This window comes from Epinephelus moara, chromosome 14 (assembly GCF_006386435.1).
Source record: "Epinephelus moara isolate mb chromosome 14, YSFRI_EMoa_1.0, whole genome shotgun sequence".
Taxonomy (NCBI): domain Eukaryota; kingdom Metazoa; phylum Chordata; class Actinopteri; order Perciformes; family Serranidae; genus Epinephelus; species Epinephelus moara.
The window spans coordinates 20,169,505-20,197,148 of NC_065519.1; the positions used below are offsets into that span (position 1 = coordinate 20,169,505).

The 27,644-nt window shown below is 41.3% G+C and overlaps 1 protein-coding gene across 1 annotated transcript in view; it reads left to right on the top strand.

Moving 5' to 3' along the window:
• Positions 1–27,644, top strand: part of ltk (leukocyte receptor tyrosine kinase) — an 86,236-nt gene that overhangs the window by 16,919 nt on the left and 41,673 nt on the right. Inside the window, exons 2-10 of the mRNA XM_050061612.1 lie at positions 12,895–12,951; positions 14,850–14,999; positions 15,317–15,545; positions 17,618–17,757; positions 20,196–20,333; positions 25,540–25,689; positions 26,172–26,272; positions 26,419–26,579; positions 26,985–27,079. Of these exons, the coding sequence (XP_049917569.1) occupies positions 12,895–12,951; positions 14,850–14,999; positions 15,317–15,545; positions 17,618–17,757; positions 20,196–20,333; positions 25,540–25,689; positions 26,172–26,272; positions 26,419–26,579; positions 26,985–27,079 (1,221 nt within the window). The remainder of the gene's footprint in view (positions 1–12,894; positions 12,952–14,849; positions 15,000–15,316; positions 15,546–17,617; positions 17,758–20,195; positions 20,334–25,539; positions 25,690–26,171; positions 26,273–26,418; positions 26,580–26,984; positions 27,080–27,644) is intronic.

Here is a 27,644-nt window from a genome sequence, read left to right on the forward strand (position 1 = left end):
GAGCGGACAAGGAGAGAGAGGGAGCAGCAACAGACAGAGGAACATGTCCAAATCCAGCTAAAGGTAAACACAGACGTTCATTTCTCCTTTCTGTTATGTTGTCGGATAATTATACTACAATCCGAGCCTATCTGTGTGGGAAAAAAATGCATTTTTGTGGACGTATTTTGACGTTGTTTGATGCTGTCTGAGTGCCCTGTTATTTAATATAGCGAACGCTCACAGGCTGCGGGCAGGTCAGCCCTAGCTTCGTACTGGAGAAATGTCAAATATTGAACATCCTATCACTCATTTAGACAAAAGTAGATCGGAAAATAGGGCCCAGGTTGAAAAAAACATTAGTTCTCCTTTAACCATTCATTGCGCTGGATCTAAAAGTTTGCCTCTGCAGCAGCTGCTCCTCTCATCTATCTAATCTGATCGGCTCTGATCTGATCGACTTATCAAATACCCACCCATGGCTCAAACTCCACAAGCTACTGCTGAGGAGAAATGAACTCATAAAGAGTTCCCCTTGTGCTGCACTCACAGACCCACAAAAACCTCAAAATTTAGAGAGGGGACACAGACTGATACACAAGGAGGTGCTCCAACCCCCAACTAACACCACACATAGTTTATAATTCTGTGCGAAACACTGAGCACTTTATCAAAACTAAGGCAGGCAGCGATTACGTTTTTCACCACAGTGTAACTGGGAAAACAAAAGAGTAATATCTAAACATTATTTCAAGTAGACAGGGTTGGGTTTACGGTTATACAAACAAAACTGACTTGAATGAAGGTTTTCTTTTTCCAAATGCTACGCTTGACTAAGTCCTCTAAATTGTTACTCATTTTCAAACCAGTACATTTTGTGACATAAACAAAACAGAAATAGACAAAAGGAAAACAGCTCAAAATTATGACTGGCTTATTTTCCGGACTTTTGTCTTGTGTAACATCCGGTATTGGCCCTCAGACCTAATTCACTTATAACAAATAACTTGCAGTAAGCATGTACGGGAATTCAGTTAAATAATTTTGAACCACATCGATCCCAGAGAGGAAATTTAATTTAGACTATATTATTATTTTGCCATAAAAGACATATGGTTTGAGGTCAAACAGGGGAGCAGAGACATGTAATTGAGCTTACAACTAGTAACTGAAAAATATGTTCCTGGAAATATGTTATTTCTCCATTAACTTAATTGTTAATGTGAGTTGCACCAAAGCACTTTTTGGAACCATCATGGTTTGGGTGCTTTTTTGTTATTGTTAGTTACGTAAGCATCATGACCCAGATGTTGCAGTACTGACATTCACATTCTTATTTAATATATTTATACACAAAGGAAAGAGATGCCTGTATTAACCATTGACTTACCATCAGTTTGACCTAAAACAATATCAGAGATGAAACGACCAGTCAGTTAATTGATTCGTCATTCGGCAAAAAGTAAATCAGCATTTAGAATTTATTATTGGACATATATCAAATTTTCTCAGATCACAGCTTCTCAAATCAAAAAACAGTGATGCTTTTCTTTGTTATGTATAATATCTGAATATCTTTGGAATTTAGAGTGTTGGTCGGACATCACTTTGGGCTCTGGGCTATATTATATTAATTTTCACTATTATCATTCACAGATAAATTATATTATTATTATTTATCATATGATAAATTAATTAACTGATGAAATTATTGCCACATAAACTGATAATGAAAATAAATGTGTGTAAAAAAGTCTGTATGACCTGTGTCTCAGCCAGTGAAAGTAGTTTGGTGAAGAGCAGATTTGGGGTAAAAAGACTTACAGAGAGCTGAAGTTGCACCTCCTTTAAGCCTCTTTCTCTCTTTCTTAAATGTATTTTTTCAGAAGGTATTTATTTTATCTTTCTTTCCAAAGAACTGAAACATTATACTCTGATTTTCATTAAAACTTAAACTACTGCTTCAGGCAGTAGCAGTACTTGTGGGGTCTTAGTACCACTTTATAGCTCTACATGTTATGTCACCATTTAGATGTTGAAACGGCATTAGTTACATCTGGGCTAGCATGAAATGAACCCAGCTGTTTTTAAAAAACATCCCATGTGAGCCTTGTTTTAAAGCCTAGACACAAGATTACATTCCTGTTTAAGGGACATGGAAACAGACATAAATTTGAAATTGTTTTTCCAGTGACAGATTAAGTGAAGCTCTTCAGTTTGTGACCAGCAGAGTCATTTGTTAGGTGCAATTATCCAGGCTCTGTCACTGCCAGAGCTTTCTTTATGGAGATCTGCTGGGGTTTCTTTTTTTTTTTTTAATTAATTTTCTTCCCTCTGCTAAATGGTATCTGGGTAATGATAGTCTTTGATTTTTAACAGGATCCATGTGCACTGATTTAGAACGCTGTAAAAGCGCAAGCAGACATGCTCAAAACAGGGTTGATTCCTAAAGAAATAGTTTGTCATTTCTCTATCATATTCATAGTCAGGTGGGAGCAAAGGTAGAAGTCAGGTGAAATGTGTGTATATATATATATATATATATATATATGGCGTAGGTGTGAAGTAATAGTTGGGGAGCGTGATCAGGGCTGAGTCATCGAGGAAAACAGTCCTTTCTCACGGCCAGTAAAAGCTGGGAAAGTGCAGTTTTTAAACTCGCATAAAAGACACTAATAGAACTTAGCATTAGCATTGAACTTACCATAATGTCAGAACCCTACAGCCATAAAGGCCATGATGCAGTAGACCAGCATGTTTTCTCAAATTCCATGCACGATTCGAGACAGTACAGCAGTGCTTACGTGACTCAACGCTATTAGCCAATGTTTTGACAATGTGCTTAAACATTATCACGCAGGGGTTTGCAGCCTCAAGAGTTACAGGTCCTTGGAGGCCCACAACGTATTCACCAGTGGCTAAACAATCGAACGCTGTTTGGATAAAGCATCAGATCCAGTTTTTTTTGTTTTACCAGAAACGACCATGAAATCCAAACCCATTACATTGCATTTGAATAAACAGTGTATAGAGCCAGAATGCTTTCACATGAATTAAGAGTTTATTTTAAAGGAGCTATATGTAAGAAATCTACAGCAAATAGTCGTAAAATTCTCCTAATATGTCACAGAGACTAAGGAATAATGTTAATATAACATAATGATCTCAAGGACAACAATAGTACAGCCAGAATATTCGCATTTAAAAAACATTTTTACAGTCCGCAAATCATGTTTATGTTTTGAATTTGTGTTTTGGCCTGTTGCGCCACCCACCGCCGTCTACCAGTCACACAGTCAGTAGAGTCTCAGCATCAGTTACAGTTACGACTGAGCTACAGCAGCACGGCAAGCAGCATTAGCAGTGTCCCAGTACATAGCATTAGCAGCCCGCTCCTCCTCAGCTGTATCCCGGCAGCAGCGTTAGCAGCAGAGAAGCCGGGCTTGCTCGAATGGTCTGCTGGAAAACCGAAGATCAAGGACGCGGCAACGCTGCCCTGCCACGGCAGCTGCCCGTGGGCAAACAAATCAGTCTCCAGTGTGCCGCTGTCCAGTAACCTCGAATCTGTAGGGGAGGGGGGACGGACACGACTCGCGGCAGTATTTTGAATTTGAGTGCAGTAACCGTTTTGGCCACATTCTTACATACAGCGCCTTTAACCAAACAGAGTTGGTGATGGTTAAAAAAAACTGATAGACGAACCAAGATGGTGTCTGTAAATGTCATTGTGTTTCTGTTGACTTCGAATGAAGTGTGTATTACGATATTTAAAATCACTGTCTGGTGGTTTGATGGTAGCGATTTTGGGGCTGTTTCTGGTCAAACAAAAAGGATCTTACTCTTAAACCAAACCTACCTACCTCTGTAGAGATCCCTTCAATAATCTTGTCAGACACTAACAGTCTGAGCCTGTCAGTGGCAAAAGACAAGCACTTTTAATAGATGTAAATAGATGGTGCGAAAATGCCCCATATTGCAGCCCAGCAGTTGCTCTCGCTCAATATTGGACCAGTATAAAAAAACATTGTTCCCTTTAGTCACTAAGACACAAAAACACAGGAAAATGTGGCCAGGTTGAAAAATACACTTTAACTCTGGATTTTTAAGTTTGTTTGATGTACAAAGAGCCACACAGCAAGTCCTCTGCATTGTCGGAAATGCTTTGTTTTCCTCCCATGGTGTAAAAAGATGTGACATTTTGTAGGCATTTCTAAAAATACCAACTGTATCTACAGAGCCACAAAGTCTGTACAGGGAGGAAGTTGGTGTGAATAGATGGGTCGGCAAAATGTCCGATTTATTACGTGAGGCTGATGTTAATTTTCAGAGCACGCTGTCCTTCCCTTTAACCTTAACCATGTGGTTATCATTGTAACCATGACAGTGAGGGTCCCCTAATTTTAACAAAGACCTGCAGCCAATCAGAGCAGTGAAACATGTCGTAGAGCTGAGCAACGACCAATTGTAAACAGACTACAGCATCCAGAGATTTGCTGTGATGTTGTAGCATCCGTGTTTGAGATAGTGCTTCAGTAGAAAGTTCAGCAGCAGCCATCTTTTTTTTTTTTTTTTTTTTTTTTTTTTTATATAAATAATGGCACTCCTGTTTAATAAGCTATAGTTTAATGCTCACCATAGTGTCCCCAGCGTAAGGGTGCGTGAGACAAACATGACGTCATCACAGACTTTGCATTAAGTGTGATGGCTCTGCAAGTTGTCAGATATCATATCAGACTTACTCCATGTTAGATAAATGGTTGTGATTGAGCCGACCAGGACCAGAGTAGGTGGGCCACACACTTTCTTAGCAGGAGAAGGACCAAGCTCATCTGCCAGAGCAAGTAAAACATGAGCTTGCATCATTTTTGTGCCTAATTTTAACCAAACCTTTACCAGAAAAAATGTAACTGCAGTCAAGGAAAACCTGGAAAAGCAAAGGAATTCCACAATATCATTTTCCAGGCCTGGAAAAGTCATGGAATTAGTAACATTTGAAAGTTTGTAAAAGTAATGGAATTTTGTGCTGCTCCTTGGCGGGTTGATATTGATCCTACTTTTTACTGATTTATGAAAGGCACTGCCTCTTCTCAGACTCCTTAATGATACCCTCCTGTAGACTCTGTAATTTCCTGTCAAAGCACCAGACAAATAACTGCAGTATGAGTCATAGCTAATTTGATATACTGCGAACATTGTCAGAACTACTGTAAGTATTCCACCTGGATAACTGTGTACAAATTATTGTGTGTTTTTCTGTGGCCTGCTCGGCTAATGGGCGTCCTCTGATTCTGTGCAAACATAACAGGTTTCTGTGAACCTGTTTGTTACTGTTTATCTGTCTCGCAGCCTGGCGCTTCCCTCCGTGTCTTCCTCTCTTTACAACGAGCTCCACTGAAAACAATTTGTGAATGATTCACTGCATATAAAAGTGCAGCATCCACCCATGTACGCACTCTGGCCTCAGTAGCTCTGGTAAATGGCAACAATAATGTGAGCGCTGGCTAATGCTGTAATTTTATAGTCCGTTTTACGTCACCTCAGTATCACTGTTGCACCATCTGTTTCCCAAAAAAGCACTGCCCTTATCCTTTGCCACCAGTTGTTGTTCATTTAGAGGCTTCCCCAGCCGGTTTTAAGACACCTCATTGAGAAAGCTTTTCCGCTGAGGATTTGGTTTAGTGACTGACACAACATAAAGACCCACCTTTTATGTCTGAGGGAGGGCGCTTTGATCTTGCTGTGTTGACTCCTCTCAGTGGAGAGCAAATGTTTGTGAGTGAGAGTTTTGTCAGAGTGCTGAGACACATTTAAATGTGCTCATGAGTGCACAGTTGGAAGCTATTAATTTGTTTTCTTTTATGTGTCTGTGTCCATGCCTTTGCAGGTACACATGTATAATGTACGTGTGCTCTGTTTGTGTGTCAGTGCTGTTTGTGTCTGTTGCTATGTCACTGACTCCTCTTCTACAGTAAGCCTCCATTTGTCTTCACACTTAATGATGAGATCGCGGCTCGCTCTGTAGTCAATTGAGCTGTCATATGTCACCCCAGAGGGGGAATAAGGGATGAGGGATTTGAGGGGATCAAGACTTTGTTAAGCAGGCGGCTCCAGAAAGATGAAGCTTCTCTGTCTCGGCTGATGATGACTAAGCACAAACTATATAGAGATGGATTCTTGGGATTTTAGACTTCCATATTGCACTTATACATTTGTCTAAGGCGGTACCCGATTTAGAATAATGTCATTTGAATCAGATTTGTTTTTTTTAATATAAATATTCAATGATACATTTTTTTCTTTTTCATAAGCAGTTGTAAAGTTTGAACGAGGCTCAGTGGGATGTTCAGTGTGACAGCATTATTCATGTGATTTCGTAAACAAGCTAACTGCGCTAACAATGGATTGGGAATGTACAACAACATATTTTTCTGTCACCAGACTTAAAAAAGCAAGAGACTGTTTTGTATTAAGTTGCTGTGAGCTGTATTTTCACTACTTCTAAGCAGGAGAGGGATGATAATGTTATTTCGGAGCCGTACGGTGCAAAGACTCTCCCCCTCTTTGCCGCTGCATTGTGGACGCAGCTGATTGTACCAACGGGTATTGTGAAATTTAGGAGCGCTTACTCTGCAGCAAATTCCAGGGACCAAAACATCCCCAGGAGTATAACGCACAGCAAAAAACAAACAAAAAATGACTGCTCGACTTGAAATAATCTTAGTCGACTGGGGGGCCTCTGACTGATGATTCAAATCTCTGACTTTCAGGGGGCAGCCCTCCATTTGTTAGAAATGTTCTCTTTGGAAACATGTCTCATTTCTGCACTTTCACCAGGTAAAAAACTCATGCAGCATTCTTTATCGTTAACTCAACTGTTAATGGTGGTGAGTTGTAGCAGGTCTTGGGGAGGATTACATGCGTGAAATATCCTCAAAAAGTATTTTGTGACTCCAGGAGGAGCTGTTTAAAGTCTGATATATACTCGCAAGTGCTGTAACTGAGGTCAAGACTTGATGTTTTGAGACAACCAAAAAAAGAAAAAATCTGTGTGCGGAGTTAGAAAGGAGTGTGAGCTTCCTAGACTTTTATAGCCCACTCCTCATCTCCATTTGAGGCTGGTGGCTCAAATCTACATTAGACACTGCTAGCATAACACACCTGAATCTCGAAATGAGCTGTTGGTAGCCCAAGTTGCATTATGGGTAATGTAGGTACCGGGGTTTGACAAGAAAGAAGAATAAGTGGAATTAATTTTATTTTAATAGCCAAGTTGTCCTAATTTTAATTGTGAAACTAATGAAATTCCCAACAGCCTATGCTTTATTTTGTGTTTACTGCTCATTAGCCAGGCCCCCAGTAACACCACTCGGCCTTGCTTTGATTTTTCCCAGTGGCCAAAAGGCATTTTTCCCATAGACCACTATTATAAAAGAGAGGTCTGTAAAACTGTTGACAGGAGACCTCAAATGGCAAGCAAGGACAGTTACGACTCTTTCTTTTGTGAATTCTCAATCTGTGGTGTTTTATATTTGCAAATCTTTCCTCCAGCCAAGAAAAGCGACTGAGCGGGAACTCTACTAATCACTCCTGTGCATATTCAGTGGGCCCCATACTGCAAAAATAAACCTGGAAGCTAGAAACTTTTTTGGTGTCTGTGCCAGGCTAGCAATTCTCATTGAACTGAATAGGCGCTGGCTTAGGGACCAGTATTCAGATCTTAGAATACATCCATGTAAGTATCAAATGTTAGCATTTTAAAACACTAAATTACAATGGTGAACCTGGTGAACACTCTACCTGCTATGCAGGGGATGTGTGAAGTGCTGAAACAGATGGAAAAACACCATGCATCCAAGAACGGCCTTATCACCAGGTTATTGATCTGAGACCTGCTGGTGCTGCTGTGTTTTAGGTTTATTTGACCCAACAGGCTGCCACTACTGACACAAACATTTTCCAGAAAGCTCCGTAAACAAGCCCAGATATCTTCATTGTCACACATTTTACTGTGGGGTGAACTCAATCCTCTGAGGGAGAAATGAAAGATGAGACTGTGGGAGACAGCTGGAACATGGACGTTTTACTGGCGGTCAGGTCCATAAGTGGCCTTTCTGTCAGAGAACATTAGATGAGATGACTGTCTTGAACTTTTCGGGATCTGCAGCTTCCACCATAAAGTCCCAACCTTGAAATTAAACTAAACAACAGCCACCAGCAGCTTTGAGTTCAGGGAGCTGTTTAGACTTTGATACAGCCTTTGTCCAAAGAAACTACTTAGTCTTAAACTGAGACAGCGTGTGCTTTCTACCAGGGGCGGGGCCAGACAGTGCAGGCTTTCAGGGCTCAGTCCAGACCTATGCGGGGTCTGGCATGGTCCCTCAGAGATGTTTTTCCCCATTTACAGCAGCTGTATGCACCTTATCTCAGTCCATTGAAGATAATGCCTAAAATCTGTACATAATTATGGAAAAACATGATAGTTGCAAGAAAAAATTGTTATTGGGCTCTGCTCTAATTACAAATCAATGATCCCAATAAGGCTGGGGACTCCGGGGGGTTTTCGGACCTAATTGTATTGCGGAGTTTTGCACAGTGGCGACCGGATCTTTGCTCTCAAACCACAAAAAAATGTGATGGCACAACAGTCTCCTTCAGTACATTATTCTGTGCTTTCTTTTGATTTTCACATTGGCTAGTCATCCTGTTTAATTTGTCTTGTGATTAAATCGGAACTGTTGAAACAAGTTGCACTCTGTGCTGCAATAAAATTATTAATTAGCAGTGCCGTGCACTGTAGAGCCGATGCGCTGCTGGTTCTGCCGACCTGAATAGAATATAATGTCTATAGCCTTAGTGTTGTGTGTACAGCATTTATAGACTGAGTAGTGATGCGCGGGTCAACCCGTAACCCGCGGGACCTGTAAATGGACCTGCGGGTCGGGCAGCAGTGATCGTCTGTTAAATCGATCTGTAAATGATATTTTGACATTATTATTATAATCTATTAATCTGTAATCTATTACTGTCATGGCATCCGAAGGTACTGATGCGTTGAGCAGGTGACAGTCCGCGGTCGTTTTCAAAACACACTTGTGTCACGCACTCCAAAAGAAACTTGTTGAAACTTTAAACAATAATTTATTGTACAAAACGGGGGAAACAAACGTTGACAAAAACGGTTCCATAATTCATATTAAATTCAAAAGATAACGAAAAAACAGCTACAAGTTAGAGGGAATAGTGATAAAGTGGTAAAACTTGGCATTGATCCACAGCCTCAGACGGATGCGCTCAAGCGTGCCGTGCACACAAGCTCAGCTGGTAGGCGATACTATATTTTCACATTTTTAACAATGCAATTTAAAAGTTTTGATTTTTATTGATAACTTACATTTACCAACAACAAAAAGACTACATTTAGCACCAAAAAATGTTTAAAAAAAAAAGTAAATTAAAAAAAAAACAAATATCGAATACCAAATTTTCATAACAAATACTTACCCATAGAAACGAATATTCGAATATCCATATTTGGGTACAGCCCTAGATCCCAAACAATGCACAGATGGCTAAATGTGTTTGTCAGCACTCTCAATTGAATTTTAAGCCAACAAAAGCAAGGTCTACTCAATTATATTAGGTTTCTATGGGGAATAACATAATAGAATACACAACATGGGCATATGATATTATCTGAGTGACACAAAGTTGAAGGTATTTTAAAAACCTAAAACATTCGGGGCCCCCTGCTCTGACGCTGCTTTCCAAAGAACTGACAAAGTTCAAAGTCACACTCTGTTCAAAGCCCATACCAGCCAGCATCCTGGATTGCCATCAAAGCAAGTAGCTGCTCTGTTGACTGAAGATGAGGCAGTTCAATCATGCTCTTTTTCATAAAAGAGAATAACATCATGTTCATTTCATTTTCTCCCCTTAATTTTTAAAATCCAAAGTTGAAACGGTAAAAAGGGAACAAGTGAGCGGAAATGAATTGAGGTTTGACTTCTAGGGGGATTCCCAAAGCAACCGTTTGCTGTTTTATGTTAATAATAGCATGCTAATGTTTGTTATTTGACTGAATCCCCCTGTTTTGAGAACTATTAAAATTTTCCGGTTTCCGTACTCGGACATCTATCCATAGCTGCTTTTATTCCATAATTACAGATGAATAGCCAGCCTGCCTTTTAAATACATGACCCATTAACCCTTAATCATTCATATTACTAACTGCTTTTTATAAACTGTCTTCTTATTATCTCTAATTTGTCTTGCTTGACATGTGTGACCTTGCCTTTCAGGCTCCAGAGAACAGTAATGTCACTGTTCAGAGGCCATTACACAAGTTAAGTTGCATTGACCCACTCAGACATGATCAACTCTCTCACTGTCCACTGGTCATGCTGGTTAGTTTGTTCAATGTCATGTCACGTGTAAAGTCCCCTGCCTCTCAGTCATCCTTTAGAACAAGACCATGTCTGTGGGTCATTTGTTCTGAGTGTTTGGTCAGTCTGCAGGGGCCCTATTTTTGGATCAACTCATCGGCCCTTTCTCAGCTTGTCATGTTCAGGATTGTAGGGACTGAGGCTGTTCCCAGCATGCACTGGCCTGAGAAAAGACTGGTGTAGGTACGCTAACCTGAATTTAAATCACACTTACTTTTATAGATAGAGACTTACTAATTGAGAACTGTCCTCTCTATGTTCAACTTTGGTGTATTTTAGAAGGACACAATTACACATTGTCAACTTTAAATCAAAATATAGATATTTTTACCCCTGGAAAAATATCCATTGTTCGTTCCAGATGTTTTTAAAGCCTTGAACAGTGTCTGCGGATACTTCTCAGTTCCCAAACAGCCAGGACCAATAAAAGGTTTCGATGGGGGTACCCTTGTTTGCACAATGTATCCCCCAAAGGGCTCATGTGCTTGAGAGCAAAGTTCAAGCCCTGCTTACTGTCCCACCTTTGTGAATGTCAGACCAAGTAACATTATAAAAATGTCAGACGTAGGTGTTGGGGTAAGAGGTCTCAGATGTTGTTTAACCATCTGACTTTGGTTAGACCATTCTGATTCCATGAGGGCAGCATGAGAAGTCAAACCACAGGCAAATAAAGTCTCTAAAGTACTGCTCATGAAACTCATTGCTGTGAGATCACAAACTGATGCTGACCTGTACCGAGGTGAGGAAGTATCAGGACTTTTATTAAGTCAGAGCATCTTTCATCTGGGCAGAAGGTTGACGTTGTTTAGAGAGATTTTAGTGTGTAAATAAAACTGCAGGATAAGAGGTACATTAACATCCAAGGGCGAATTCACCTAACCTTCAATACTTTTTTGTTAATCCCTTTATCTGGAAATCATCTCCATTATCTTTATGTATAATGAGGCCTTTTGTTTCCTCAAGATACTTTGTTATCAAAACAAAACAGCTTCCCTACACATCTGCTCATGACAAGTGAGTTTTCTAAACTGCAAGAGAGTTAGAGTAATCAGAAATCCATCGGCATATCTGATCAGGTCATTTGTAAGTAACAAGCTACAGAGTAAGGCAAGAAAAGGGCTCTCATGGGGAATGGCGTCAAATGATCCAGAGTTCAGAACTGGTAAATTGCCTCCATATTGCCTCATCTACAGCTAATGCACTGAGAGGTTGGTCACACAAATGTCCCTCAAGTGCCATCAGGCAAAGATGTGAAAGGAAATTTAATCACGTTGAGCATCTTGCATAAAACTGTTGTTTCAGGCATAGTGTAAATAAATGTGTTGGTTTATACAAAAATATCTTCCTTTGCTGCCATTTCGTCCCTTTGATGCAACTCACTAGTAGGTGAAATGGTGCCAGAACCTCACTTAGCTTGATCATAAACTATTCGCACCAGAGTTATCACGTTTGCTGGTTTTTAAATGTGCAAAAACGCATTAAAAATAGGCGCTAGACTCTGCCAGTACACCAGAGCCATGTGACCAAGTATACCTTTCTGTGTGTCATGTTTGTCGTCACAGATGGGCCAGAAAACAGGTTAGTAAGCAGTAGAAAGCAGCATGGAAGCCAATGAAAACTGCTTCAATGGTTTCTTCTTTTCTATATCTCTTACTTATTCAGTCTGTCTCTCAAACTCAGTTTCAACAAAATTTTGAATGATGCTCAAGCGCTGTTTGGACAGAAACCGATGGGATTTTGTGGCAGCGCGTCCACCTGGGTGTTGTATTTCCGTCAGTCACAACTGAAGCCGGTCGAAGCTTACGCCGATAATTACCCATGACTAATGCAGAGTCATTTGCTCTGAGAATGAATAACGATTGTGACCTTTACCATGAAAATCAAATGCCAGTTGTGGGTGTGAATAGATTTTTTTTTTTGTCTATAGGGAAAGGAGCTTTAATGTAAGACACAGTGAATGCCTGCATTGAAAGGAAATAGAATCAACAATGTGTATTTTAATTTACTTTATTTCTTTTTTTTAATTTGTTTTTATTTATTCATTAAGAAGACAGAGTACATCCTGGACAGGTCGCCAGTCCATAACAGGGCTGACACATAGAGTCCACACTCACCACCACACCGGCAGGCAATTTAGAGTCCTCAGCTTAATTAAAATGCATGACATTGACACATCTTTTAATTTTCTAAGTTTGGGAAATTCTCTGTCAACTGCAGACTTTGTTGTTGTTGTTGTTGTTGTTATTAATGTCCTCTGGGCAGGGTTTACAGCCATGTCCTCAAATACACACTGGAACTGAGTTGCTCTGGCTGCCAGGCATCTATTTGTTTCCTCAGCGATTTTCAAACTAATTTCAATGATTGAAATGCATTGTATAGCAGCTTGAAGTGCTGTATGTGTGTCTGTCTTCCCTACAGAAGCATAACAACGAATGAAACCAACCACTCTCTCTGTCTGTCTGTCTCTCCTCAGTTAGCAGTACCTGTCACGCTCTTTTGGACAGATTTCTGGATCAGTTTTTTTGGTCAGGTATGTATACACAAAGAATATTTTTTGTTTGTTTTTCTCACAGTTACACAGAAATAGAAATACAGCTAAAAAAACAAGGACAACTAAGCTGAACAAAAGGAACATTTAGCTGTTCTGTACATAGCCTATAAGTGTCGAGGAGAAAAATAAGAACTCATTAAAAGATGTGTTCACAGACCCACAAAAACCTTTGAATTTGGAGACGGGGCACAGAATAATACAAAGGGACACACAGGCATTTCAAGAAGAAAAACCTGAAACACAATAATGATATAATAGTTTGATTAGTAACTGTAATGTGATTAGGATTGCTATTAGGAATAGTAACACATTACATTACTGTGTTACAGACAAATATAATGTGATAACAGTTATCTGATTGGCTTGACTGGAAAGCAAAGTTAAGCGAGGAAACTTTAACAGTGTTTAGTTCACATCCAGCACTGGGAGACTTCTGTGAAGATGTGGAAATCCTACATTTCCAAAGACAATTACTCACCAGGAGAAACTTTAGGAATAGGAAACTACTCACGATGACTCGAGGTGTAACCACGCTGCTTTGTTAGATGGTGAAATTTAAATAACAAAGCCACACACGCAGCATGCTGACACCAGGAAACCATTTTTTAGATTATTTTTGATCAAAGGAAGCTTATTTTTAGGCCGATGTATGACAGAAAGAAATTAAAGTGGCTTTCAATGAAAATAGAACTTAATAATACTCCTCATATTTCTGTCCTTTGTCCCCAGAGGGATTCCTATGGTTGTTTGCCATATTAGCTGTAGTGGCAGTTTCCTCTCCAACTATCACATGATGTCTCGTACGCCTTGTACGCCTTTATGTTTCCTGTTCATCAACCCCCACCAACTCCCCCAGCACAGAGACGCACAATCACTCAAAATTTCACAAAGGGTCTGTCTGTTTGGCTTTTAAGCAGATTTGGGAATTCAATCAAATTTAGAGGAAATATGGGCCATGAGCCAAGGAAGTAATTAGTCCATGTGGAGGTCATGATCCAGGTGTGTCTCCGGGACACCATTATTTAACACAACTTTGCTGTTTTTTATGAACCACAGTGACTGCTCTAATGGAAAGCATCTGGTACTTGTATCACTGTGTGTATTTTGAGGCAGTTCTGGAGCCAGAAAACTTAAAATGTAAACTTTTTTTTTTTGGTATTTAAATGAAACATTGAGCTGGTTTTGTACAGTAGTCTTGGTGAATGGCGTCATGTGTTTATTTTTTTAAGGATTTCATACCCTCAGAAAAACATCTTTTTATGTTGAGATCATTGCATACATTTCTTATGATCCCTAGAAAACAAACTAAAAACATTTTTTTTGATCTCCCCTCTGGCATTCATAGAAGTCACTGTTGGCTCATTTTTGGGGGGAATCTCATATTCTGTTTGTTCTCTGCAATTTATTGTTGATCAGTTGGCTTTTGGAAATTCAATATTTAGTCTGTTGAATCGTGTTTTTGTGCAAGAAATCATACAATGCGCATATTAGGTCAAAAATACTATGTCGTATTTGTCTAAATATAAAAAATAAGTAATATATAAGCATTGTTTTAGCAGCTATAAATGACATGAGATGTGTCCTCCTTTTTTTCTTTTTGAACACTTGTTTGCGTGAAACAGAAAGATCCAATGATTTACTGTGTCCACAAAATTTGGCACTCAACACATTCAACCCACAAAATATGAAAAACAAACAGACAGAGAAGTAGAGCATTAACATGTCCCTATACCAGGACAACATATCTGATAATGAAATGCCACTGTGACATTACATTAACCACTGTGTTTTTTTCTGATTTCCTTACAGTGTTTAGTCAATCTTTGAATGTTTACCCATCTAATTACAAGCTACACTTTCATCTCCCTGTCTTTCAGATGCTAGCTGTGATTTTGAATCACTGTGCCTCTGGACTTTATCAAATCACAGCGACCAAAGTGACTGGTCAGTGGTGTCACCACAGCAACCAGAGAGCACTCTGGCGGGGATGATGCCAATGACCGACAACTCACGGAGAGGCTCTAATGGTAAGAGAGCAGAAACTCACTGGGGAGAAACTAAATGAGTGCTTCAGGATACTGCTCATGCCTTTCTCTTCTTTGAAATGTATCTATAGGTTAGAAAACCCAGTAGGGGATATTTGGACTTACTCAAAACTCTGTTGAATCTATTGGTGCATCTGCCTTGACTTTTATTTTGATTTTGTCCTTAGTATATCTTATGCCTAGTCTTAGATTTGTTCTAATGTTAAAGCATTCTTCAAGTGATTTACAGAAGTGACAGTATTCTGAGGTTACATTAAAACAGTCATGCATGACATTTCTCCTCTGTTTTATTACCCAAGGGCACTTCCTTCTCCTAAGCCCCTCTCCTGCTGCCGAGGCCTCTGGGAGATGCGAGTACCACTTAACCAGCCCGGTCTTACCAGCAACCCATGAGAACTGCATCTTCCAGGTGGCTCTGTATGACCCCAGCTCAGTGGTGAAGAACCTCATGCTCCTGATTAAACCAGTGCGCTCAGGTTCAGCGGTTCGCTCTGTGGCTCTCAAACACAGGAGACGTGATGACCGCAGGTCAGCAAGCACACTCAGAAACAGGCTCTCCATGCCTCTGCGATTTGTGCAGGATAGTTATTCGTTGTTGTTGTTGTTTTTTTGCTGCACAACATGTCCATTTAATTAGTGTCAGAAAGCACAGCCCTGCATCTTTACTGATTGAAGTGCTTGTCAAGTTGAGGTCCAGCCTGTGAAATAAATAAAAGGGAGTTTAGATACACTGCAATGAAATGTGACACAGGCCCTCAGACGGAGCAAGGGCACAGAAACTAATACTGTTTTCCTCTGTGGTTCTAAAGTTGAATAAAGAAAATGTTTCTTAGCTGTCATGTGGAACAAACTGTAGAGTTGTGGCTGTGTGGGAACAGCGGTCCCCTGTGTATTGTTTGGGGAAAGGGGACAGGTATTTCCTATTGATCTAATGCTGAAGCACACCCATCTTCAGAGCAGCTAAAAGCATTCATGTGTCTAGATGCAGACTCTGGAAATGAATTTATATATAATTGGTTAGGACAGAAGAGGGATGGATGGGCATATGCAATAAGTTTGTACATTGGCTTTGTTAGTGTCTCTGCAGTAATGGACTGAGCAATTCCATTATGAGACACACACAGACAGTGGTTTCATTTAGTCAACCCACTATTAATCGCATGCTAACCTGCACATGTAGCCTCTAGATGCGTTCTCTATTTAAACCACAGTTCCCGTGCGTTGCGACACATCTTTGTGGTGCTGCGTGTGTCGACGTTTACCTGCACTGAGTGTTTTCAGAAGTAAGCAACTATCCTAATTGGACATTTTTCAAGCAAAACAGAGGCTTAATGGCCCTGGAAATTGCCCCTAGATGTTGTGCATTATCTTCATTTTACTGTATGTTCCCGGTAGTGAAACATTACTCACCCACTCAATTTAATGTACAGTGTGTTTGGAGCCGTGACAGCATGGGTGTATTTTTAGAAATGGACTCTGAGAGGTGGATTTGTAATAGGGGAAGTAAAGTTCAGTAAAGGCGGCATTACACAGTGGCATTTCTGTGGGTGGCACTTTGAGATGAAAAGAAAATAATGTGGGGCCGTGCTCTGTGATGTCACTGTAGTACGACTGTTGCAATAACAGCTCAACGCAGCCCAGCTTTGTGTGAGCTATGTGTCAGATAGGACAGAAAAATAATATAGCAAGGTGACAGATGGATTATACTGTGTACAGGTGCCCTGTAGGGTTTTGACCAATAGATACATTTTTCCATGAGCTGTATTGTATGTATGATGTGGATGATGTACATGCCACAACTGTGGGAGTGTTGTGATAGGCATTTCTGCTGACTGCATATGGACAATGGTGTCAGTACTGTGCCAGAAAAGGTAACAATGTGCCGGTAAAAGAGCAAAATATGAAGGTCACAACTGATAGAAGATGCAGGCTTTAAGTTGAAGTAGATTGCAAATGTTTCTCAAGAAGTAAAAGTTTTTACCTTGAAAACAACAGAGGGCTTAAGTGTAACAAAAACTATTTATGGACTCTTGTCATGATGGTTTAATTTTGCTTTGGCCTGAGAGGTGTGCTTTTGTAATCTGTTTCAATGGATATGAAGGAAACAGCCCTAAGTCACCCTGCTTTTTGTTAGTTGTCCAAACAGCTAGAAACGGACGTTCAGTTTTTTTCTTTGAGATCTATTATAACATGAAAAATATTTTAATATTGGCTGCTTCTGCTAAGGCATGCTTCACCAAAGATATCAACATCCGGTTTGAAGAACCGCAGCTGATCATCATAACCTATTTTTTCAGTTTGCTAATGCCATTAGCTAATTTTCTTAACTATGTTAGCCCAGTGATTGACAGCAGGTGACTGTGGTTGCTTTGTGACATCAAAGGGATGCTGCCAGTACATCTGACCACCCAGACTTTTACAAAAATGATAGGGTCCCTAACTTTTCAAGCCTTTCTTATTACTGATTGCAATGATTGTTTTTGTTGTTAATGTGAAATGCAGTGTCTTGGAATTATTCCATAGAAGCCAACAACTAAAGAAGGAAGTTGTGAATTCCTACGGCTGACGTTAAAAGGCATTTCTCTGATTGGTTTATGCAGGGCTGAGTGGGAAATTCTGGAGACAGCGATTGGTATTGTGCACGAGCCCTTTCAGGTGATCCTGCTCTACACTTCCTGTTTGGGGGAAGATGGAGCCACTGTGGCTCTGGACAATCTGGAGCTCCTAGACGCTGAATCAGGTGAGTTCATCATGTTCTATAGAGCTGTGATTTACTGATTTCTGTTCAAACCAGTCACTAAGGCAGTATTTTTTCTCTGATAAGCACCCTTGACCAAACAGAGCAAACACAGGGAAGCAGCTGTACAGTTTGTTTGAACTGAAAACCAGTGGCACATGTTTGGGGAACTCTTTTTAAAGTTTCCACAGCAGCTGAAAAGGGAGACACTGAATAGTTTACTCTTTGCTGATAAGTTAATTATGAAGTGGATATAGACAAGTTTTTTATAATGGCTATAAAATAATGACACCATCAGTGTTAAAATTTGCTCCTTATGTGTCTCACTTTCGCTCTACTTCTCTTCCACCGGGTAAGATCACCTGGGAAAAAGAAGGCTTGATGTACAGCACAAAGGCGGTACATCAACCATTGTACAACCTAAACAGATAGAAGGATGGTGCTTTTGTTTCCCCCAGTAGCTATGGATAGCTATCCCCAGTTACCAAGGAGTATCATTACGTTTTTTGCCATTACTATATCCGCAGTAGCAGAAATTGAGGACAGTGAAACAACCAAAATAACTTTGGAAAACAAAATCCAGTATGTTCTGTGTTGCTGGTACTTGCTAGGCTCTGAGGCAACCGACAGTGATCTAGTTCTCTTTGGGACAGTGATGCCATCAACAATAACACCACTTTGAAATGTAAGGCGGGGAAAGTTGTCTCTTTCCACTTTTAGATTCTGAAAATGTAACATTTTTAATGCCTAAATTTAAACAAACCAAACAAAGATATAAAGTGAAATACAATACACATTATTTATATTGCGTTTTTTTATGCATTAAGTGGAAAGCATACGAACACTGGTAATTACTTAGGCATGTAAAAGCCTCCATACTCCAGGCCCTGTAAATAAATTAGGCAGGTATAGAAATATGCTTTTGGCTGACTGGTTCTTGGCTTGGAGACATTGCCAGGCAACCAGCGTAGACTCCAGAACGTTCCTGCTCCTGGCCAAGAAAGTCTAGCACATAACCTCCTGTAAATGTTAATTTGGAGCATTCTCTGGCACAAGAATTCACATCGGGATAAACAGATTTCTATTAGGGTTGTCAAAAGTATTGATACTCAAACGCTGTATCCGGATACAATACTAATTTACAAAAGTATCGATACTAACAGTGCACGCCACCTCAGTGCCTGTCGGGCGCACACGACGGGTCCGACGGACACGAGCTGTGCAGGCAGCTTCTGGCAGGCACAGAGCCTTCACTGCAACCCGACTTGTTGTCGTCGCATGCACACATTTGTTGCTGTAATATGGCCAGCGCGGCTGCAGGAGGATCAGAGCAGCCAGTTTTGGTCAAAAATGATAAAGGAAAAAGCGCTCTTTGGAAATATTTAGTGAAGTGAACACAGCACGCTGCAGACGGCGGGTACAGCCCCTGCCCTCACTAGCAGCTGAGCAGCTGGTGTCGCCAGCATCAAACTAATATATAACTTCTAACGTTAATGTGGGAGCTAAGCAGAAAACTTCATCACTCATGCCCGTCTGTAACATTAATAGACAATGTTAGTTTAACAGGACAACACAATTATGTGTGTCTGAAAAGTTATGTTAACTGTAAAGTCACAGATTGAAGCTGAAAAAACGCTTGGTTTCTCCCGTAAGCCCTGGTTCTCTGATCACAGTGAGGTAGAAACAGGAGCGTCCTGAGCCTAAACTACCAACTCTATTTGATCAGCAACGAAAATATGGTGCCAATTCACCAGAAGCACAGAAAATAAACAGGGCTGTAGATAAATACATTTGTATGGACAGATCTTGTTTCTGGTTGTTATTCATTTTGGGGGGATTTTTTGTTGTTATCATTGATGTTACTGTTCTGATCTTTATTTAAAAAATGACATGCCTCTTAATTTTTTGCTGCTGTATCGAAAATGGTATCGAGTGTTGAATATTTTCCTGGGTATCGATATCGAGTTTGAAATTTTAGTATCGTGACAACCCTAATTTCTATTGAATTGAATTGAACAACATTTTGTCATTTTTACCCTTTTTTTGAACCAATAAACAAATGAGGTAATTAGTGAACTTAAGAGGTGCTTGTAGTCTGAGATTTTGTTACCTCTGGACCAGAGCCAGGCTAGCTGTTTCCTCTTGATCCCAGTCTTTGTGCTAAACTAAGCTAACTGGCAGCCAGCTGTAGCTCATATTTAAAGTTCGGATATTAAAGTGGTGTTGATCTCCATTCTCCAGCCCTCTCTTTGAACACTCAGCAATGAAGCAAATAAGCATGTTGACCCAAATGTCCTACTGTTCCGTTAAAGAAACATACATTCCCAACTTCAGGGTTAAATGACTTCTAAATGTAGTAATCTTTACAGTATGTCAGGATTAGTTCTCCATAATGAGGATGTATAGTATTGTATAATTATTGTGTTGTTGCTGGAATGCAGAACACGAGGAAATCGCGTTGGATGCGGATTGTGGGGAATCTTTCTACTGTATAAACTCAGGAGGCTGCATCGACCAGAGCCAAGTGTGCAACTTCCACACCGACTGTGCTTTAGGAGAGGACGAGGGCTTCATCTGTGGTGAGCTTTTATATATTTCCTGAATAAGATTACAGCATGCAGAAAGGATGCTGTTTTTTATTAGTAACACTTGAAACTGCTTGTATGCAGTCGGCTTGAGAGGTTTTCCCTTGTATGATGATGAATCATGATTAATTTGATTTGATCTGCTCCATTGGACTGATTCTGAGATTGGGAGTGTGAAAACAACATGAAAAGCCAAAGATGTGTCTGTGTAAGGGCTTCGGTTTGTGTGATTGTGGGTGGGCAGGTAAGTCAGGCCAGCATACAGTACTGGACTCCTACAGCTGAATATGGGGCTACTGACAGGTTGTAATCCATTTGCATCTGTATTAAAGTTTTAAATTCATAAAAAGTGTTTTTGACTGAAGGTTCCAGATTATTCCATGCCAAGGGCCTTTACACAGTACATTTAAAGAGTTACTATTATATGGACATTTAGAGTGTGAAGCCTGAGTGCAGCTTCTGTCCTCGGTTAATTTGCTTAAAAATTTTTTAGTAGCTGGAAATCATTTTGTTGTATTTTCAGGAATTTGACACGCTTTGCCTTTTAAAGGCCCAGACACACCAAACCGACAACCAAGAAATACTGGCGACGAATGCCACCTGTTGAGTTGCCCTACATTGCTTGGGTCTCGGCCGAAAAATTGCATTTGAACACACCGCAAGTCACCGCAGTCAACTGCGAACAAGCACGTATGTTCAGCGCCTTTGTGAGAGGAAAGTACTCTCCATAGCAGTAGGCAGCAATTGTCTGTATTTGCCATTCAAAAAGGGAAACCGAAAGACCTACAGGATGGATTCAGGATGCTTGCTAGCCAGTTAGCATTAACAACTGACCTGATGCTGAAAAAACAAAGGATATTTACCATTTACCAACAACAACACAAACAATTTCAAACCATTTTTGCTTGAGAGCTCTGGCTAAAAACAATCTTACCTCTTATATATTATTTCGATCTCACACCATCTTGACTTAAGTTGTTTGTTTGCCTACTTCACTTCTCTTCTCCTGCATTGAGTTTAACTGTCAATCATAGTGATTTCTCTCACCAATGGGCACTGACGTGTCTGACGCTGATTCAGTATACTGATACATTATAAATCCAAAAATATGCTGCAGAGGCATTGCTTCGCTGCAGCGGCCGTGGGTTTGAATCCGGCTCGCGGCCCTTTGCTGCATGCCAGTCCCCACTCTCTCTCTGTCTCCCCATTTCACCTTCTGTCCTGTCATAAAACGCAAAAAAAGCCAACAAAAATAATCTCGTCTTGTCTCGTCTCATCGTCCTCCGCTTATCCGGGTCCGGGTCGCGGGGACAGCAGCCTCAGCAAAGAAGTCCAGACAGTCCTCTCCCCAGCAACCTCCATCAGCTCTTCCGAGGGAACCCCGAGGCGTTCCCAGGCCAGCCGGGCGATGTAATCCCTCCAGTGTGTCCTGGGGCGGCCCCAAGGTCTCCTCCCGGTTGGACATGCCCGAAACACCTCCCAAGGGAGGCGTCCGGGAGGCATCCTTACCAGATGCCCGAACCACCTCAACTGGCACCTCTCGATGTGGAGGAGCAGCGGTTCTACTCTGAGTCCCTCCCGGATGTCCGAGCTCCTCACCCTATCTCTAAGGCTGAGCCCAGCCACCCTGCGGAGGAAACTCATTTCGGCCGCTTGTACTCGCAATCTCGTTCTTTCGGTCATTACCCAGAGTTCATGACCATAGGTGAGGGTTGGAACGTAGATCGACTGGTAAATCGAGAGCTTCACTTTCTGGCTATGCTCCCTCTTCACCACAGTGGACCGGTTAAGCACCCACATCACTGCTGACGCCGCCCCAATCCACCTGTCAATCTCCCACTCCATCCTACCCCCACTCGTGCACAAGATCCCGAGATACTTAAACTCCTCCACCTGAGGCAGGACCTCCCCCCTCGACCTGGAGTGGGCAATCCACCCTTGGAGGTGCTGATTCTCATCCCAGCCGCTTCACACTCAGCTGCGAACCGTCCCAGCGAGAGCTGGAGGTCTCTGTTCGATAGAGCTAGGAGGACCACGTCATCCACAAAGAGCAGGGACGAGATCCTCCCGTCACCGAACCTGACACCCTCCACCACTCGGCTGCGCCTAGAAATTCTGTCCATAAAAGTTATGAACAGAACCGGTGACAAAGGGCAGCCCTGGCGGAGTCCAACCCTCACCGGGAACAGGTCCGACTTACTGCCAGCCACGCGAACCAGACTCATGCTCCTTCGGTACAGGGACTGGATGGCCCTTAGCAAGGGGCCACCAACCCCATACTCCCGGAGCACCCCCCACAGGATGCCCCTGGGGACACGGTTGTAAGCCTTCTCCAAATCCACAAAACACATGTGGACTGGTTGGGCGAAGTCCCATGCCCCCTCCAGCACCCTGGTGAGGGTAAAGAGCTGGTCCACGGTTCCGCATCCGGGACGAAAACCACATTGCTTCTCCTCAATCCAAGGTTCAACTATCGACCGGACCCTCTTCTCCAGCACCCTGGCGTAGACCTTACCGGGTAGGCTGAGGAGTGTGATCCCCCTGTAGTTGGAACACACCCTCTGGTCCCCTTTCTTGAAGATGGGGACCACCACCCCGGTCTGCCACTCCAGAGGCACTGCCCCCGATGTCCACGCAATGTTGCAGAGGCATGTCAGCCAGGACAGCCCTACAACATCTAGAGCCTTGAGGTATCCAGGGCGAATCTTGTCCACCCCCGGGGCTCCGCCGCCACGTAGTTCTTTCACTACCTTGGCGACTTCTGCCCCAGAAATTGGACGATCCGCCCCCGAGGCCCCCGGCTCTGTTTCCTCACTGGGATACGTGTTGGTGGGATTGAGGAGCTCCTCAAAGTATTCCTTCCACCGCCCGACAATGTCCCCAGTTGACGTCAGCAGCTCCCCGCCCCCACTGTAAACAGTGTGAGCAAGTTGCCGCCTTCCCCCCCGAGGCGCCGGGCGGTTTGCCAGAACCTCTTTGGAGCCGAAGAAATCTTTAAAAAAAAAAAAAAATGCTGCAGAAAAGTGTTTTCAGAGAGTCAGTTAATGCCTTTAACTTCCTCCCACTTCACAGTCTGAAATATAACAAGCTTCATCATTATCTTTGAAAACATCAATCATCCAGCACGAAAAAAAAACCCTCTTCACCACACAATCAAAAGGCCTCGCTTCAGTCATTAATGAACTCAATGGTAGTCAGGGCTATTTAGAGTCCTTGAGTCATGGATTGCTGGGGGAGAAGAGCTGGTTCACAGTGGTGGTGTAATTTTTTTCAGTGGACCGCCAGTAAAATCAATCCTGCATGTGTGTTCATAAAGTACTCTGTTAAATGGACCCTTGACATGGCTTTTTTTGTCATCTCACCCAAGAAGGGTCTAAAGGATTGATGTCGGTTTTTATATCTGTTTCCAGTATAAAAAATATGATGTGTTTAGTTCAGCTGAAGAAGGAACAGGCTCAGCTCTGAGAATGTGCCTCCCAACATCTGTCATACATGTACACTGTATGAATAAAGGAAATGGTCATTTTGGAAAATGTGCCTAGCGAAGAGTGAGCAAAGGAGATTGATACCAGTCATCAGTGTCTGTGTGTTAAGAACGGAGCTTGAGTCGGGTAAAGCCTGATTATTGTAGGGTGCTCAACACTTGATAACTGTCACTCAAAAGGTTTTAAGTTGTCTCCATGATAACCAGAGATCCCCTGCTTTTTCTTTCAGTCCCAGTGTATTTTTGTTGCATTCAGTGAAGCATAATCTGCACAGACAGCTGTTTAAATCACACAAATATCCTGCTGTATATGTGTTTAATTTAGTTTATGAGCTGTAGGCTATATTTATTGATTGATCATCTCCTAGTCTCTCTGTGAGTGGTAGATTCCCCTCACTCGCTATGATATGCTTCGAAAAAAATCAGAATCAATAAATCAAACACTGTTGATTTCCTCCTGTTGAGCTGACATGAAAACATTTTGGTGTCAGTCACCCTGGTGAGGGCAGTTTGACAGGCCACTGTCCACACAGCTCCCCAGAAGCTGCTGCTGATAGATGGCTGCTTCTGTGGACAGAGACACTGTGTGATAAAATATGAAGTTGTCAGCAACATAACAAAATTCTTTGGGTTAGGGATAGTGTTTAGTGACTCTTTTTTCTGTCGAAAAGACATCATTTATGTTGAGCGATACTCATTGAAAGTGTCAAGTATCCTACTGTAAATCAGGCTTAAGATGACTTTGCATAAAAACAGCTAGCAGTGGAAACCAGCTAGGTGCTCAATAAAGTTAAAAAATATGCCTACCAACCCCTCGAAAGCTCATTATTTAACATGTTGTTTCACTAACATGTTTAGCTTGTAATTTTTAAAGGGAGTTATGTGCTGTAATTGCTTGTTAGCAGCAATAGGCAGGTCCACTGACAGTAGGCAGTACTGCGTGCTGATAGCACTAATTACCGGCATTGCATCCCCACCTACATAAATTGTCATTTGTCAGTTTTTTTGTTTTCAGATTTAAAAAAATCAAGATGCAACATATAAATAACAGAGCTATAGAGGTGTAGGTCAGGTGTTTAAGCTAGCTAGGCTAACCACATCCTGACACCATCTGCACTTATCACATAAGAAAACTGTCCGTCCTCTCATCTCATTCTTGAAAAGTAAGGAAGTTTTGGAAGTTCCCAAAACTATTTCTTTAATATTAACGTCTACATTTCTGCAGCAGCTACATGTTTTGGCTCAAAAGTCCTACCTCTATGGTGATGTTGGAACTTAAAATATGTTCACCTAGTATCTCTTGGATGTATTGGAATCCAGCCGCCAGCTAATGTGATTCAGCATGTAAACAAGACAATTTTGGATTTGTGGGAAGGAATCTTTTCACTTTGAAGTTGACTAATTTCTTTACCCTGCTGTAATCAGGCTAAACATACCTGCTTTCCTTGTGCCAGATGCAAATAGATGAAATTGTTATTTATTATCTCATGTGACTGTAAGCTGCCAAACAAGCACATTTCCTAGTCTGGGAGACATCAAGGTTCTCTAACTTGCATTTTAAGACATTAAATTATGGCACCCCTTGAAGTTCTTAACTGATTTCTCCAAAAAATGTAAATCTTGCTTTGAGAGAGGAGGAATCAATTGGGAAAGATGGACCTTTAAGCAGCTGTTATCTCTGTTCTAGTGAAATGTGATAATCTTCCTCCTTCCCAGGTACTCTTCCGTTTGGCTCCCACTGTTCGTTTGAACAGGATGCATGCGGTTGGTCCGTGTCCAACCAGCACTCGGCCTGGAGAAGGGTCGCTGGAAATGAACTTTTGGAGAGGGAGGACATGCAGGGTGTCGCTCTGCAGAGTACACCAGGTTAGCAGTGTGTGCCATTATGTTTGAAATGGGCCATATTAACACCTTGTATCCTAGTTTAATTTCTATGGATATATTACTGTGGTTTGTGCTTAAAGTTAGACTCTGTCACAAACTGGCTTTTCTAGACCCAGATAGGGGTAGGAATGCTTTGTTAGATTACTACCATATGAAGTTACACTGCATGACCATAAAGAGTTCATATGGATCGTTTAAATCCAGCTGCAGAACATATTTGTCCTAAAAAAGTTTAATATAGCTTTATATTTAACCCAATGTTACAACTGCTTTCAATCATCTGAGTTTTAGTTTTACCGGCTGCTGGTTCTCTGAATAAGACATCCTCAAAATGTGTGGCTTTAAAGAGTACAGCATGAACTTTTCAAACTATTACTGCATCTCTCATATCCATTATTTTGATAACAGATTGTTTCATGAGCTGGTTGGTGTACTGCTGTGTCATATTTATTGTGCGCCCTCAGGGCACTTCCTGTTTCTGCAGGTAAGAGAGAGTAATTCTGTTCGAGAGGCGTCCATTCAGAGCTCCTCTTTCCCTCCCCCAGTCTCTACCACTGCCTGTCAGGTCAGTTATTTAGACAGACACAATTATTAAATCAATTTGTTTATATATTTTATGTTATTTTCTCCTTATGAGGCTGCTCTTTGTCAACAGAATATTTTATTAATATGTTTATTCCTTGCTGAAATTGTGTCTGTTTTTCTATTCAGATGCGTTTCTCCCTGTACCTGTATGGGCACTTCAATGGTTCATTGCTGGTGGCTATAGAGGAGAATGGGACCAGCACAGCACCACTGGTCTGGGAGAGAAATGATCAGTGGACAGACGACTGGGAAGATGTTGCCCTGCAGCTGACTGGCCTTCATCATGAGTGCGTATAAATGAAGGGTAGAGGAATGGATGATTATGTAACACTGACGTGTTTCAGCAAAAGAATCAGACATGTGTATGAATGTTAGCTCTATCATTTAACTGTACCCTTTTATTACTACTCTTTTTCATGGTTCTCGCTGAAAAACAGACCCTTTTCCCAGACTCTGTGGTACTAAGATTTACGTTATTTCCCATGTCAGAACAAAATGAGTACTTTAGATTGGTGACGAGGAGAAAAAATTGTTGCTTTCATCCAAAGAATTTGTAATCATTGTTAAGGTTTGACTTGTTCTTTACTACAAGCTGTGTTTTACACATATTGGGGTTGAATTCCTGCTGCCTTTCACATAAAGACAAAAACTCTAATTCTGTAAATAAAACAATGTCATGCGCTTTGCTCCAGGTTCCATGTTAAAGTGACAGCTGTGTGGGGACAAGGCTCCAATGCTGACGTTGCTCTTGATGACATTGCAATTGGTGCGGCCTGCTTCGGCACAGGTAAGCCATCCTAACATGCCACCATTTAATTATTGTTCAACATATTTGTGGTAATAATATGTAAAACCAACGCAAATAAAGAGTGTGTATCGTTTGAGTCAATAGTTGACTTTGCCAGGGGAAGCAAACATGTAAGTTATTGGTCACACTAGTTTCTCTTTCATAAAGAGTCTGTGTGACATTTGAATAAAGAAATATCATTTCACATGTTGCGCATATGGGAGGTTGATTTCATGAAGAATAAAATGCTTAAAAGTTTAAAAGTTTGGCTGCTACAGTCTGACTTGGTTTCTATGACCAGAGACTGTTCAAAAATAATGGACAAAGCCACAGTAATGTCACCCATTGGTATGTGGACTCCCAAGTTTGGCATTGTGGCTGTTGCTATCTTGAATTTTTTTGGAGCAAGAAATGAGCATATTTAGACAAGAGTGTGGCTTTGGAGGAGCGAAGGGTGGATCTGACTGAGAACCTGAGGACAGCCCGTCACTCAAAGCAACTACGCCCATATTTATGCAGAACTTCAAGCCCTAATAAAATTTAAACAGCGGAGTTCATCCTCCCC